This window comes from Chamaea fasciata, unplaced genomic scaffold, assembly GCF_029207755.1.
Source record: "Chamaea fasciata isolate MVZ Bird 193981 ecotype frontalis unplaced genomic scaffold, bChaFas1.0.hap1 SCAF_25, whole genome shotgun sequence".
In the NCBI taxonomy this organism is placed as follows: domain Eukaryota; kingdom Metazoa; phylum Chordata; class Aves; order Passeriformes; family Sylviidae; genus Chamaea; species Chamaea fasciata.
The window spans coordinates 4,565,372-4,581,959 of record NW_027094110.1 but is presented as its reverse complement, the minus strand read 5'-3'; the positions used below and the strand labels follow the sequence as shown (position 1 = coordinate 4,581,959).

The 16,588-nt window shown below is 47.4% G+C and overlaps 1 protein-coding gene across 2 annotated transcripts; it reads right to left on the bottom strand.

Annotated features, from left to right (window-relative positions):
- Positions 1-505: 505 nt before the first annotated feature.
- Positions 506-15,953, bottom strand: STK38 (serine/threonine kinase 38). 2 transcript variants are annotated; one of them, XM_066203885.1, is made up of 14 exons: positions 15,880-15,953; positions 13,962-14,094; positions 11,397-11,448; positions 11,131-11,253; positions 10,516-10,599; positions 9,514-9,637; positions 8,953-9,107; positions 7,299-7,401; positions 6,687-6,748; positions 6,020-6,137; positions 5,551-5,674; positions 4,764-4,859; positions 4,422-4,516; positions 506-3,656 (listed from the first exon to the last, which is right to left on the bottom strand). In XM_066203885.1, the coding sequence occupies exons 2-14, from the start codon at positions 14,090-14,092 to the stop codon at positions 3,526-3,528; spliced, it is 1,398 nt and encodes a 465-aa protein (XP_066059982.1). In that variant the 5' UTR covers positions 14,093-14,094; positions 15,880-15,953; the 3' UTR covers positions 506-3,525. The 2 variants fall into 2 exon arrangements, with proteins under 2 accessions (XP_066059982.1, XP_066059981.1); XM_066203884.1 differs by lacking the exon at positions 15,880-15,953 and having other exon boundaries at positions 13,962-14,122.
- Positions 15,954-16,588: the final 635 nt, after the last annotated feature.

Sequence of the window (16,588 nt, the reverse complement as noted above, 5' to 3'; positions counted from 1 at the left end):
TCTCTTCTACCTACTTGTCTTCAGAAGAAAACAGGTTTGGAGCAGGTCTGACTTCGATTTCCATCTTCAGCCTTGGATGTACTGCCAAGATGAAGTTTGGGAAGGGCACTGAGTTTGAACAAGGTGGGATTTGTGTGAAGACCTCACAGCACCTTCTATCTGGAGGGGCTACAAAAAAAGTGGAGAAGGACTCTTCATCAGGACTTGGACAAGGGGAATGGCTCCCACTGCCAGAGGGCAGGGTTAGATGGGATGTTGGGAAGGAATTCTTCCCTGAGAGGGTGGGGAGGCCCTGGCACAGGGTGCCCAGAGAAGCTGTGGCTGCCCCTGGATCCCTGAAAGTGTCCAAGGCCAGGTTGGATGGAGCTTGGAGCAACCTGGGATAGTGGAAGGTGTCCCTGCCCATGGCAGGGGGTGGGAATGGATGAGCTTTAAAGTCCCTTCTAACCCAAACCATTCCAGGATTCCCTGATTCCTGTTTGTAAAACGCAACATACCAACAAGAGTGTGTTTACTAAGAGGATTTTATTTACACAACACGAGATCGTTCCATAAAAAGTTGACTACACCTGCCAAATTGTACAGTGCAATTTTGTAACAGCTTTTAAATATTTACAGAACACTTTTTCAACTTAGAGGTTAAGGCAGAGTCAGGGCACAGTGATAAGAAACACTTAGTGCAGCTTTGTGCTAGGCATGATACAGAGATGAACTGGCAGCATAAGGTGTTCAGATCCATTGGAAATTCAGATTGGAATTACTTCTACAAATCCAGCAACTGCATCTTAAAAAAAAAAAAAAAAGGTAGAAGATACTAACAACCTCAAAACACAAAAAAATGTAAAAATGTTTGGCTACCGTGGGAGATGTAACAGGCATACAAAACCCTTGCTGTTAGCAGTGAAATATGGATCCTGGGAAGGAGACACTGTAGGAGACACTTTATTCTCTAATGTTGGTAAAAAACTGGAACAGGATGCAGGCTTACAATGCACCTGGGATACAGCACCTCCCGCTGCAAAGGCATGTCCAACAGCACTGGATTCAAAGACATCCAACTTTTGCTGGAAGACAACAGGAATGAGGTACCCAACTGCTCCTCGTGCCTTTGAAAACTTCACCTTGGACTCCAGTGCCACACGTGAGGGGTCCCACTTCACACACAGCACTAAAAATGCACAATACACACTACTAGAGAGTTGTTTTTTTACAGCAACTCATCGCTACTAAAACTTGTTTACCTTCTTCATCTTTGGTATTTATAAATAAAAATGCTGGTCCCTTTCAGTAAAGGGCTAAGAATGAAGCTATTACCTCAAAATCATTTCTTCCTAATCCACAGCAGCTTCAAAGGATTTTGATTTTTGTTTTTAAGGCAGTAACTAAGCTGTTAGGAATTGAAAAAAAAATGGTCTTACATTAACTCAAATGGTTTATAAGGCAACATTTTCAAATGGCTAGAAGAAACTTCAGGATAAGGATGGAACAGTTTGAGAAGCTGGTATCAGTCCTTCATGCAAAGTCAGAAGGGAGCAGAATGTGATCTAGGGATGAGTTGATGAAAGCCTGATCCTCTTAAGTCATTCCTTCCATTAGCCCTTATTCATCCGAGGGAGCCCTTCAGACTACAGAGATCCTGGGACTTCTAATTAAGGCTAGTTTTGCATTTCAGCTTGGTAGGATCCAACTTCTGTCTGAACTGCTTATGGCAAGTCATAAACTCGTAGGACACGTACAAAAAGCACAGGGGTGGTGAGGGGAGGACCCTGACGAGTTCTGTACAGTACTGGCAGTCCCCCACCAGTCCTTCGCGATGGCACTCGAGTCAAGAGACATCTAGGTAAACATTCCCTAAAAGCACCTATATTAAAAAAAAAATGTTCTACTACAAATCCATTTTGTTTCATTTTCTAATCAAGAAAGTCAGGACTAAACAGACCTGGAAGCCTTTTTTTTCCTGTGAGACATCACTGGGCCTTTGTCTTGTCTGTACTCCGGAGTTAAGTGTTCAGCACCAAGAGAAGTCTGCAGGAATCCATGACAATTTGCATTGAGATACACTTTTAGAAATCTCATTGAACTGTATTTTTAGTATCTGATAGTAAATTCCAGACTGGAACCATGCAGGCCAGAGGGTTAATGCACCTGCCACTGGAAGTGCAGAGTTAACTACAAACGGGCACAAAGCGGAGCTTGTGGTTAGAACAAGGAGTTAGGAAAAGCTCAGCCGAGGCAGAATCCTCCCTCCCAAAATGCTGTCATGTTCTGACAGAGGCTTAGGCAGGGAAAGGCACTTTGGGGCTCTCCTGGAGAGACCCGGATCAGAACTGAATGGACTTTTATAAATTAGAGTAGGCACCAATCAACGAGTGGACACGGTGGGTTCCACTGCCCCAAAAGCGACCCCATGAGGCGCCATCCACAGAACACTCCAGGTACAGGTGGTACAGCCAGGACAGCAAGAGCAGCTCTGTGAGGGAACACCAAGCAGGCCTCCACCAGCAACATTCTGATCCTGTTCTGCTCAAAACCACCAGCAAAAAGGCCACAGAAGATGGGTTTGGGCCTTCAAACCACTGAAGATGCAGCAGAGCTCAGAGAAACAGCTAAGAAACAGCAGCAGCTGGCCTGGGGAGCCTCAGAGCTGGCCCAGCTGTGCACAACTTGCCCACGAAGGATCAGGTTCCTGGCATTTCCCTCCCTCTGCTCTAATTCCAGACCCACTTATGTGACCAGCTGTAGTTTATCTGCATTGTTTATGGATCCATCCTGACATGCAGTAACCAAAAACTCAGTGCTCGGTGGAGGAAATGGCCCATTTCTCCTCTATTTAGGAAAGAAAAAGTGTTGCAAAATCTTATAATTTAGAAAAAAAAATACTAAATGGCTTGAGGGTCACTGAGTACCAAAAGTAAAGTGCACCAGAACTGGAGGCCACAGTGACAGAGCTGAGAAATGCTATTGAAGAGGCTTCCAAGGAGCATTATAAAAACAGCACTACAAAGTAAGGTTAAGGCAATCCGAGTTGTGTCCTTCTATTAGACAGTTTCCTGGAGAGTTGTCTGTCTCAAGCTTCAATTATTGCTTTGTTTCCTCTGTCCTGGAGTCCTCAGCCACTGGGCAAACAGTGCTGGCAGAATTGGCAGAGTGAGTTTGTCACTTAATGCAGGACTGGACGCAGTCCTGTAGAATCCCGTGCTTTGCAATGCCAAAGGGAAAGCTTGCTCTCACCTCCCAATGGACTGGACAGTCTGGCAAAGAATATAAAAAAAACCCTCTTGTTCCGGAAGCAGCAAAAGGTGCTGGCAGCAGAGATGATACAAACGTGGATTTTTCAATGGTGCAGGAAAAAAAAAAATCCTTAATAACAACCAGGTATGTAACAAAACAGAGTCCTGAAGTCTTTCTCCAAGAGTTGATAGCCCTCAAGTTTTGTTCAATAAAAAAGAACAAGTTCTTTTATGGGTATAAACCCCAAGTACAGCAACAGAATTCCACGGCTCAGAAGTCCCAGGTAAAGCTGTGTTACTTCCCTCCTTTCATATAGGATGGAATTGCTCCTCGGGCCGTCAGGCCCTCGAAACGCTTGTAGGTGTAATTGATAAAAACCCAGTCTTTGTTCTTGTAGTCAGTCTCTGGGTGGTTGCTCGTTGCCACTGGGAAGACATAAAACAAACAGAATTATCCTTTGGAACTGCAGAGTTTATTTTCATACAAAACACTGGATGAATGTTTGTAAAGGAACAAAATATCCTAAATGCAGGATGCAGCTTCGTGCTTCAACCCCAGGAAAGAACTGCTGGGACACGGGACGTGGCACAAGCATTTTAAGCTAAGAGAGGGTAGATTCAGACCACATAGAAAGCAGACATTTTTTACAGTGTGAGCTGTGAAATACTGGCACAGGTTGCCCAGAGAGGTGGTGGATGCCACAATCCCTGGAAGTGTTCCAGGCCTGGTTGGACAGGCTTGGAGCAACCTGGGCTAGTGGAAGGTGTCCCTGCCCATGGCAGGGAGCGGAATGGGATGAGCTTTAAGGTCCCTTCCAACCCAAACCAGTCTGGGATTCTGTTTTTAAATTCATGGAGCAAATGTGTGACTGTGCTGTGATCCTTCCAAGATTCACACCAAAACATCCCCTTCAGTTCCACCTTTCCCTACCCCTACTCCACGTGCCAGCAGGAATCAGCACCAAGGGGAGATCTGAACTTTCTGGAAGCTCTGAGAGCTGCCCTTTCTCAGGTAACTCCCACATGATTTACAAGCCTGCATCTCCTGGAACCCAAATTCCAGCTTGCACAACAAGGCTTCCAACTTACTTGGTCATGACAAAAAAAATCAACATGTAGTAAGATCTGACTAACAGGAAGGATTATTCTACAGGAAAAGAGGAAGGTTTACACAGAGAATCAATCATTTACCTGTTGGTTTAAGGATATCAGATTCTGGAAATTCATCAAAGTTTGAGGTATCATCAATGCTTTTAATTTCTATTGAAATCGCAGCAGGTCTCTCTCTGCCAAGAAGAGCAGATGGAGCATTGAGATTTCAAAGGCAGACAAAGCAGGATTCAGCCACCTTCCATTTCTTAACATAATCAAGACTGAAGGTACCTAAACCTCAGCAAGCTTCAGGTAAAGAGCAAAATGCTCTCACCCACAGCTGGATATGGTAAATGCCAGTCAGCTGCTCCCTGCTGCAGACCAGGGCTGGCCTGAGCAGTCCCTAGAGAAGAGCAGTTGCTTTTCTGCAAAGCATCTTACCTGATGTGTTCCCAATCAACCCCTTCAAAGAATGGGTTACTCTTTATTTCCTCCACACCAGATGCACCAATTCTGTGCTCCCATTCACAGCAAAATCTGGGATGGAAGGAAGAATGAAAATGAAGGGAGAATGAAAAGGAAAGCATTCCATCCAGAAATGGAACAGCTTTCTGAACTGATACTGCTGCAGTTTGTTAACACAAAAATGGAGCAGACTAAGAACTTCCACAGGAAAACCAACACACAAAGTTATGTACAGGAATGTCGTGTCCAATGCCTCAGAGTTAAGATGTGCTAGTCCTTCACAACAGGATAACATGACCTTTCTATTTCAGGACCAGAGTAGAGCAGGAGAACATATAAAGCCTAAAAAGCCAGATATTTATACTTCTGTCCTGAGAATAGATACTGAAGTACAAATGAGTCAGCAAGCACTGGGATATATTTGTATGCTCCAGCACATACAAAGGCAAAATCATTGCTGTTGCAACAAGTCAGTTCTGTCAAAAGGATTGAACTTGTGTCCTTCCATGAGAAGCTGGCAGGCAAAATAAGGAGCAGAAACATTTTGCCAGAGTAGTAGCACTTCCATGGGAGCTCCTTTTTAGCACAGTTTAGTCAGGGAACCACTAAATGGCCTGAGAGACGATAGTAATGCATTTGATACATGTGTGTAACAGTTTGTAGCATCAGGGTTTTTCCATGTGAAACAAGCCATGAGAGGCACAGAATACAGAGACAAGACAAGAAAATTAGTGCTGTATTAACCAAACCATGGGGCTGGCACCTTAAAATAAGATCCTTTGCTTTATCAGAGATTGGAACCTCTGGAGGAAATGTCAGGGTCTCCTTCCAGTTCATCACTTTCTTATACGTCTCTTGAGGAGTCTCGGAACAGAATGGTGGATAACCTGAAAAGAAACAAAAACACAACCTTGGATCAAGCAAAACTAATTCCTGATGTCAGAACACACCTCAGAGACCAGGCAAGGAGTGGACGCTCTGAGAACTTGACCCCAAGCACAGAAAGGCTGCCCAGAGAAGCTGGGGCTGCCCCAGCCCTGGAAGTGTCCAAGGCCAAGTAGGACAGGGCTTGGAGCAACCTGGGATAGTGGAAGGTGTCCCTGCTCATGGCAGGGGTGGGACTGGATGAGCTTTAAGGTCCCTTCCAACCTAAACCAGTCTGGGATTCTGGGATTCTGTGAATGTCCTGCCCCACCATTCCCACCTACAGCCCTGCCCTGCCTGTTCCTTACCAATCAACATCTCATACATGATGACCCCCAGGGACCACCAGTCACACAGCTTGTTGTATCCAGTCTGCATGAAAACCTCAGGAGCAATGTAATCTGGAGTTCCCACCGTAGAAAAAGCCTGGAACAAACACCATCAGTTATGCATCTGTAGGGAAAACTGCCTGGCATGGACATGTGAACTTACACAACTGTGGTTATTTTGAGGAAGACACCAGATTGTCTCTGAGATTCTTTAGCAAAGGTGTTTAAAGCCTTTCTTCCAAGATACGTAGAGACAAAATCAACATCTTCATGTGAAAGAGTCTTAAAATAGCTTCAGGAAAACAGGGAAAGGTATCACTGTCCTGGAATGGGTCACTTTGGAATGGGTCAGCAGCCCTTTGTGAGATTGGAAATGGCAAGAACTGATAGTTTTGGCTGAGACACTTCAGATTTCCATGTAAATCATTATGGCAGTGCTATCTCTACCACATATGTCACCAGCTGTTCAGCAGATGGATGAAGGACAAACTAGAGTCATTCCTTTTCTTTTTAAAAAAATGCCTGAATCTTTTCCTTTCAGGATTGTCCAGATCTCAGACACATTAAAAACTTCCACATAAATCCACGTTCCATTTGGATGCAACACCTCAGCAGGAACATTTCCAAGCAGGTGGAACCTACTCACCAACTGCCGCCGATTCCTCTTCCACGTCTCTGCTTTCCTTTTGGAATTCATGTTCTGGAAAGCTGAAGGAGATTCAATAGCTGTCACTGAATCCTGCTGATCACCCAATATATTTTTACCCCCAAACCACTAAAAATCTCATTTAAGATGTGTGTCAATACCCCAAACATAAACCTCTCAGCAACTTCCAAACCTATGAGATATGGGCAACATCTAATCAAGCCTTTCATTAGCAAATCATGCTTCCAGGGTTGATATCTCCATGATCCAAGTTATTCCCCTCAGAGAACAATCCTGGATACTCAGAGACTGCTGGTTTATTAATTTCAGTAACACCTGAGATGCAGCCAGCAGCTACCAACTCACTGAGTTCTCATTTTACTACACACGCAAAGGGCCACAGCAGAGTCTGTTTCAGAGACAAACTTCTGGAAATCAAAATGGGTTTAAAGTAGCTGAAATTATTTTTATTTCACAGAAAGTGAAAATCCACCTCAGGATGTAAAGTTCATGATTAGACTCCCCACTGCAGCCACACCCTCACACTGAAATGAGTTGTGTCAGGACCCAAGAGCAACCAACCAGATAACCCTTTGGAGCTAAAGAACTTACTGAAGTCACTGGGAAGACTGTGATTCAAGTTCCTGTAAAATTCTGTCCTGTGGGCTTTCTTCAGTCCAGTACACAGACCAAAATCTGAGAGTTTCACGTGGCCCTAGAAATAAACAAAAAGAAAAAAAAAAATCCAAACCCAACATAAGACATTATCACCGTAAATCACAGCATCAGCAAGGCTGGAAGAGAACCCAACACCACCATCAACACCTCTAAATGATGTCCCCAAGTGCCACATCCAGATGCCTCTTGAACACTTCCAGAGACTCCGACTCCACCACCTCCCTGGGCAACTTATTCCAATGCCTGACCACTCCTGCAGTGAACAAAAACCAATGTAGTATCTAATCTGAACCTCCCCAGCACAACTTAAGGCCAGTTCCTCTCGTTCTTTCACTTGAGACATGGCAGAATAGCCTGATGCCCACCTGGCTGCACCTTCCTGTCAGGGAGAGCAAGAAGGTCCCCCCTGAGCCTCCTTTTCTCAGGTTGGGCCCCCTCAGGTCTCTCAGCTGCTCCTGGTGCTCCAGACCCTTCCCCAACTCCATTCCCTTCTCTGGACATGCTCCAGCCCCTCAAAGTCCTTTGCCTTCCTTGTTTCAACCTAGCACTGGATGTGTACAGGGAATGACGCCATCAATACTTCCATTGCTACTCCACAGAGAAAGCCCAGTGACAATTTACTTCAGGAAACCTTTGCTCTGCAAGTTCCCAGACCCTTCAGGGTGAAAGGAAACAGGCAGCTGCGGTCCTTGGGTTGTGTATTGGCCCCAAGGGATAAAAACACTCTCAGTTCAGTGACTGAATCTGTCCTGGTGCATAACGTGACCACACTGACTACGGACAATTTTTAGAAGTGTATATATATAATATATTTCCTTTTTAAAGTCCTAATGTGTTCATGTCTAGATGTAAACATTCTGAATTGGACAGACTGTTTGGAGAAGCTGTGGCTGCCCCAGCCCTGGAAGTGTTCGAGGCCAGGCTGGACAGGGCTTGGAGCAACAATGGGACAGCAGCAGTTTCAAGGTCCCAACCCAAAACATTCTGGGATTCTGCAGTAATTCCAACAGTGCATTCCACAGTAGTGGCAAAGTCATTATTTATTGCTGGCAAACTCTTTCCAAGAAATCTTGATTTTAGGCAAGCTTGGAGTGAGCAATAGGAGGACACTGAAACAATCAGGCTTTCTGCAAAGTGCCTGCAATAACCAGGTAGGCAGGGCAGCCCTCAGGAGTACACCCTGATCCTGAGGGAGATTCTCCATTCTCAGCCTGGCTACTGGAACAGCCCTTGTCCTTCACATTTGGTACGACCAGAGCTGGCAAGTGGGAGTGTAACAGATGTGAGAGGAAAGGGAAACAGCTTTGCCTAAGAGGGAACTGAAACCACGTGCTTTTAACTGCATCTGAAATAGCCAAAAATAGTTTAAACAGCTGTCAGAAGAGCTCAAGGTCTGAGTAGAGCTGGGGTCTTTCCTGGCTTTTGGGGATGTTCCCTGGCAATTTGGCAGATATGCCCTCAAAAGCTGGAAGGAACAGGGCTAAATATAGAAGCACCATCTTCTTCCACAACTGTCAACACCCCTTCAGGTCAGTGTGAACAATCACAAGGCCTCTCTGCTCCTCCCCAGCCAGTGGCCAGCCCATACCTTGCTATCCAGGAGGAGGTTGTCTGGTTTTATGTCCCGATGGATGAATCCCAGCTGATGGATGGAGTCAATGGCGAGCACAGTCTCAGCGATGTAGAACTGCGTCTCCTCTTCTGTCAGAGTGTCCTTCTTCATCAACAGTGTCATCATGTCACCTGAAAAGCCCTCAGAGGTGAACACACGGGCTCCATTCTCGCTAAGTTTGAAGATATTTATAGAAAAAAAGCTGTTTCTGCTGCATTCAGCTAAAAACAGCAGGTTAGAGGTTGCCAAACCTGGATATGCTGTGGCTCTATAGACAGCCAGGGCATACTAAGGATAGGAACTAGAAGAATATTAAAGTTTAAATACCTGCAGCTTGAATACCCAAACAGGAAACCTCAAGCCTGCCAAACACCTCAGTACCCTAAAAAGCAGAAATCTGCTTCCCTTCCAGATGCACAGTACAAAAAGCACTGCAGGGCACCCACGTGCAACTCTAGTCCCAGACTGCCTTTTATAATGAAGAAATCAGCAATCCCCAAACAGAAGGTGAGCAGCCCTTGCATTCCAGAGAGTTACCTCCAGGCAGGAACTCCATGATCAGGTAGAGGTTTAGCTTGTCCTGGAAACTGTAGAACATCTTCACAACCCACAAGCTGTCTGCCTCCACCAGGATGTCCCGCTCTGCACGGATGTGGCCAACCTGGACACACACAGTGCATGGGATCAGTTTTAGTAAATGCATTTATTTCACAGGCACTTCAATTATTATTCTGAACAGCATCAAATATTGAGAGGACGGACAAAAGTCAAACTTTTCTGCACAAAGGCAGAAACACTATCAGAACTTCAACACGTGGTTGATTTATATACATGTATTTTATATCTATTATATATATACCTAGTATATTTAAATTATATTTACATATACAATAATAAATTAAATACACATAATTATATATACATTAATATATATTGTGTACATGTATAATATTTATAATATATATTGTGTGTATATGTATAATGTATATATATTTTATATATACATATCTATGTGTGTATATATTAAATTACATATACATTATATAAATCCTATATACAACAATCTCAATTCCTTACAAATATATCTAATCATTAGATCTCTTTTTGCAAACACAAGAGCTTCATCGCAGTGCTGAACACGTGACTGTCCCAGATCATTATATATCCAGAAGTACTAGCAAAGGAAAGCCTTAAAAATGTTAAATGCCGCTGCTTTTTGTCTCTGAGTCTGAATTCCAGCAGTTGCATCTGATATTTTATATCTGATCCTTATATTTTTATATCAGAAATGCAGTAAAACACTGGCTTTGAAGTCTGCATTGAATCATTTGCACAGAACTTTGCGTTGAAAGAGCCCACTAGAAAAGAAGTCCTTGTGAATTCAGAGATTTTTCTGACTTATTTCCTCTGTTAAAAAGGACATTAAAAACCCCAGAATTTTTAGCTGCTAAAGCACAGATGCCTATTCCTCCTCTGCACACACCACAGTGACCTCCCAGAGTGATCCGTGGTACAGTTCCTGCTCGGGGTGTTCCTCACCTGCTCCTTCTCAAGCATATCAGCTTTGCGCAGGATTTTCATGGCATAAACGTGCCCCGTGTCCTTCTTCTGGACCAGGCGCACCTGGGGGCACACAAAGATTGCATCAAATCCAGCACTCCCAGCACAACTCTTGACAAAGTTGGGCATCAAGCCCTTGGCTTCCATGTCATGAAATCGTCTCAGGTTATAAAACACAAGAAGCATCACACAGTGCACAGGAATGGCAGAAAGTCCCGTTAATGCAGGGAGCTGCCGTTATTTTAACAGAGAGGACACCGAGAGATTCACACCTAAGCCCCTTCTCTGAAGGCCACCAGAAGAGACTTTGCAAGGCCCTTCACCTCTCCCTAAGTCCAGCCCCAGAAATTCACCTTTAAAACCCACAGCAAACCTGTATTCAGCTGGTCCTTTTCAACATCATTCCGTTTCCTTTAAGCACAGGATGTCTTGAACCAGGATTTATTAGGTAAAAAAAAAAAGCTGCACCTGACTGTTCAGCTAAAGTCAACCCGTGGTTGTTACACCTACCTTTTGCTTGTATAAACTGAGCAAGTCTTTAACAAATACCAGAGCCAGTTAAAAACACATGTAGTCATTTTTTTCTGGACTCACCTCTCCAAATGCTCCTCTGCCTATTACTTTTAGAGACTCAAAGTCCTCCAGTCCAAGCCTGGTTCTCTTCAGGCGAAGGAACTCTGTCTCCTTTTGTGCATGTGCCGACCTCCTGATTCTTTTCTAGAGTTTAAGAGACCCCAGTGAGAGTTCTGCAGGTGGGTTCCACAGGGACCACAGCAATTCCAAGGAAAGATCCCAGATCTCCATTTAGAAAAGAAAATTTCTTGTATTTAACCATTAAGATTAGTTTTTCCATTCATTACCTCTTCATCTTTTAGGCCTTCTTCTTCCATCATTTGTTCTAGTTTCTTTTGTCTAGAGCAGAGACGAATTAGAAAAATAAAGGTTGAATCATTAACCTTGCTTTTTAAATCAAATTAGAAAAAAAAACCCAGGTTGAATCATTAACGTTGTTTCTTAACAAGGTGCACATATCCACAACCTCTGGTCTGTGCCAGCAAGTTACCAGTGTAAAGATGTACAGGAGAGACTCAGACAGGAAATTAATTTCAAAGAATCTACTATTCAGTTTTATAATTCCAACCTTGTCCTCTCTGTTTTTAATAAACTAAACCTGCCTTGAGTTTCACAAGTTATTCAAATGTACATTTTTGCTGTACACAAACACAAATTGAGAGATCCGGGTTCTGTTCTTGTCTCTCTCTGACAGCTGGGCAAGTCACTTCAGGCCAGAGCCATAAAAGCATCTAAACACCAAAATTTCATTCATTCCAGGGACAACTGGTATTCAAACACATTTTAAAATTCTCTGCATCTCAAACTATTCACATGCAAGATGAGAAAAGTTATTTTAGATTTTCTAATCCCTGAGACACTCAAAATATTTGGGAAGAGGAAACTTGTCTGTACATGTTTTCCCCCTTAAAGAATCAGAAATATTTACAGCCTTAGTACAAAAGGATTATTTGGGAGAAGAGAAAGGAGGAAGCAATACTTTAGAAGGGGAATGACTTCAGGGGACACTTGTAGTGATTATCCTCTGGGAACTTTTTCCCAGTGCCAGTCCTATTAACAGCCTGCTGAACTGGGACTGGTGGTTTGGGACATTACAAACGTACTAAAAAATTCCTTCGCTTTCTGCAAGTCATTCTTTGCAAGATCCTCTTCCTGTCTCCTGGGGCTCTCCACAGCTGCTGCGACGTGATAATATTTGAGGTTATCACTTCAGAATCAGTCACAATGAAAATGCCCTTGCTCAAGTTCCAGTGGGCCCTGCCCAGTCATCCCAATCCACACTCAAACCAGCAACTCCAGCAGCAAAGTCTGTGCAATACACAGAATTAAATGGCTCAGCAGGACTGAGTGGTGCCAAAGCCATGCTGAAATTCCCCCAAATATCCCTAACAGGGTCAATCTGCACTTCAGGGTACAGTGTCAACATCATTTAAACTCCAAATTACACACCCACAGACATCTGCTGTTACAAAAAACGTGTAACTTATAAAGTGCAGTCTGTTTGGTCAGACAAGGTCTTGATCCTAAACAGAAAAAAAGCATTGAGATTTTGGGAGTACACAACAGTGCTCATAGTAATAAATTTTAAAGGCAAGAGCTGTGTGAAGAGAAAGAAATTAATTAAATCAGTGATTGCTTTCTGCCTGAACTGGACCTCAGTCTCTCTTTACTCATTTGAAGCTTTGAAGAAAATATCTTTGCACATTAATATTTATTTCTAAATTGCTTCCTCTTTTCTGCAGCTCTTGTAGTGAGCAAGCATTGGGGAGCTCCTCAGAGCTTTGGCAGCAAAGCCAAACCAATACTGAAACATTTTCCAAATTCTGGTTATAGACTCCATGGCAAGCTGGGAGAACAGCAGAAGTCCCAGTGCTACAACGTGAGGATATTCAGCAAATTAGAGGTTCCAGCCAAAGGAAAGTCCCACAGCTCCGTCCAGTCCTTTGTTATATCGCACTGGGGAACTTAAAGAGGTGCCCCAGGTTGAGGTCAGTGACAGGCAGCACTGAGTGACTCCTCACAACACCCCCTCCCTGGCTCCTTGCATTGTCTTCCTGTAGGTCCTGCCCATGGATCGGGGCAATCCCAGCACAAATACAGAGAAAGGATTGGGAGCAGCCCTGGGAGAGGGATTTGGGGGATGCTGCTGAGGCAGAGCTGGACATGCCCCAGTCCAGACCCCACCAAGCCCTGGGCTGAGTCCCCAGGGTGGGCAGCAGGGAAGGGGGGATTCTGCCCCTCTGCCCTGCTCAGGTGAGACCCCACCTGCAGAGCTGCTCCAGCCCTGGGGCCCAGCACAGGAAGGAGCTGGAGCTGCTGGAGCCAGGCCAGAGGAGACACCAGGATGATCAGAGGGATGGAACAGCTCTGCTGGGAGGAAAGGCTGGGAGAGCTGAGGGTGTTCAGCCTGGAGAGAAGGCTCCAGGGAGACCTCAGAGCCCCTTCCAGTGCCTAAAGGGAGTCCAGGAGAGCTGGAGAAGGACTTGGGACAAGGGATGGAGGAACAGGACAAGGGGGAATGGCTTCCCACTGCCAGAGGGCAGGGATAGGAGGGATACTGGGAAGGAATTCTCCCCTGTGAGGGTGGGGAGGCCCTGGCACAGGGTGCCCAGAGAAGCTGTGGCTGCCTCTGGAAGTGTCCAAGGACAGGTTTGGATGGGGCTTGGAGCCTGGGCTAGTGAAAGGTGTCCCTGCCCATGCCAGGGGATGGAACTGGATGAGCTTTAAGGTCCTTTCTAACACAAAGCAGTCTGGGATTTTATTATTTGTGCTTTGGCTCAAGAAAACCAAATTCATTCAATATAAATTTTGGCTCGTATCCAGCATGGAAGGGAAACAAGAAGGATTTTTACCTCATCTCTCGCTCCTCGTGCTGGGCAATGAGGTTGCTGTAGAAGTTTTCCAACGTCACCTTTGTCATTGTGACTCTCTCCTTGGTGTGGTTACTCATGGATGAGCACGGCGTCGGGCCCGTCATGGCCATGGCTGGTAGGAAAGGAGAAGGGAGGAACATCAAACATTGTAAATGACAAATAATCCTCAAGCACGAGCCCAAACCCATTAAGTGATGCTTAATCACAGAGTTCCGATTTTAACAACAAATATCACCAGTCTAAGCTAAGCAGGGAAAAGTCTTACAAAATAAAAGGTACAAGTCAAACTTCCTGTTTTGAACATTTTTGATCTGAAATTAGAGGGAAGGAAACTTAAGAAACTCTGTGCCTCAAAAACCGCAATTTCAGACAGTACTGCAAATGTTTATTGCTCCCACCACATTGTATCTTTAATGAATGTTGAAAATTCAGGAATATCACACTGGAACATCTAATCCAGAAGTTATTCTTCCCATAACCCCTGCAGAAATAATTCCACCAATTGCCTGCTGGCTCTTCTGCTGTGAAATTTATCTAAATCCTGAAAGTCATCCCAATAAGAGAGAAACTGAGGAATGAGCAAAGAGGGCATTTAGTTGCCCTTAAGCACTTTTACTGGATGTTTCCTTACAGAAGTTTGGCCAAATCCAGAGGATCACTGCCTTTGAACAAGTTGTAGGTTAAAAAAAATACATCTAAGTATCTGACATACTTATTTCTAAGAAAGACACATGTACCTTAATATCCTTTCTATTTCTGAGAATACAGCATTTAAATATCGGAGTGTGGCACCCCCAATCAGTAGCAGTTTCAGTATATTTGCCACTCCAGCTCTATTTCCTGATATGCATAAAAAAACCCCAAAGATTTCGAATGTCCAGCTACGCCTTACCCTGGTCCTCCTGGGCACCACGTAACTCGCAGTAAGGTAACAGCGTTTTGCAACTATTACTAGAAACTGCAGACAAAATAGGTGAGACACTTCCTATTTTTACAACCCTGGGCGCTGCCAACACACTCAAATGACTCTTTCTGTTCACTTTTTGCAGATCTTTACGAGGCATCACCACGGGGCCCTGCAAAGCACCTTCTTCCCAGAGAGCAGCTACGTGTGTGCTGCCTTTACAGGTTCTTCGTAGGACAGGAGCTGGTGAGGATCCCCAGCTGTGTGGCTTTTGAGATGGAATTATGTCTTTATGTGAGGTGGGATCATGGCTTTATGGAAGAGCAGCTCAGAGTGACGCACACGAGTGGGGGAGTCACACTCTGTGAGCATCCCTGGATATGGGGTTGCACCCCCAGAAATGGGGGGTTGGAGATGGGGGGTTGCACCCTGAGGTGGCGAGCGGGGGGTGTAAAAGCCGTGGGCGGTTTTCACTTCCCAAAAAACAAACCGGGAAAATTATCTGACAGAATGGGATGCGGGAAAAAAAAAGGGAAGAAATGAGAAAGTACCGGTGCCAAACCACCTGTTGGTGCTGGGGGCCCCTTCCACGGGGATGGGCGCACAAAGCCCACCCACCACCCCGGGGGCCGCGGGACGGAGCGGGGCTGGGTGTCCCCGCACCGCGGCTCGGCCGGGGAGGTGACACCGGCGTGGCACTGGGGTGGCGGCCCCGCGGCCCGAGCGGCGGAGGGGCCCGGCGGCATCCCCGGGAGCGGACAAAGGGGGCCCGAGCCAGCAATAAAGGAGGAGCCGGGGAGCCCCGCCGCCCCCGGGCCCGCAGCGCGGCCGCCCCCAGCCCCAGCGGAGCCCAGGGCTCCGGGCGGCCGCCCCCGCTCCGCTCCCCCGGAGCAGCAAAGGGCCCGCGGGGAGGGAGGGAAGGAGGAGGGTGGGGAAGGGATGCGGAGCGCCGGGCGGGGGGGCGCCCATGGGAACAAGGCGGGAGCGGCTTACCCGGAGCCCCCGGGAGGGGCGGCAGGAGCTGCAGGCGAGGCGGGGTCCCGGCGAGGCGGCTGCCGAGAGGCGGGTGGGGGGGGAGGGGGCTCGGGGCCACCGGAGCCCCCGCACCGCTACCGCCGGCCCCGGCACCGACAGCGACCCGGCCGGGACGGGCGGCCCAGGGACCGCTAGGGCAGCGCAGGCGCCCCGCGCCCGGCCCGCCCCGCCCGGGCGGAGCCCCGCGCCCGCCCGCCCCCGCCGGCGGCGCCTGCGCCGGGCCCGCGCCCCGCCGCTGCCGGGCCCCGCCGGGACTGCCGGGCCCCGCTGGGACGGCCGGGCCCCGCCGGGACTGCCGGGCCCCGCCGGGACTGCCGGGCCCCGCCGGGACGGCCGGGCCCCGCTGCTGCCGGGCCCCGCCGGGACGGCCGGGACTGCCGGGCCCCGCTGCTGCCGGGCCCCGCCGGGACGGCCGGGACTGCCGGGCCCCGCTGCTGCCGGGCCCCGCCGGGACGGCCGGGCCCCGCTGGGACTGCCGGGCCCCGCCGGGACTGCCGGGCCCCGCCGGGACGGCCGGGCCCCGCTGCTGCCGGGCCCCGCCGGGACTGCCGGGCCCCGCTGCTGCCGGGCCCCGCCGGGACGGCCGGGCCCCGCCGGGACGGCCGGGCCCCGCCGGGACGGCCGGGCCCCGCCGGGACGGCCGGGCCCCTCCGGGACGGCCGGGCCC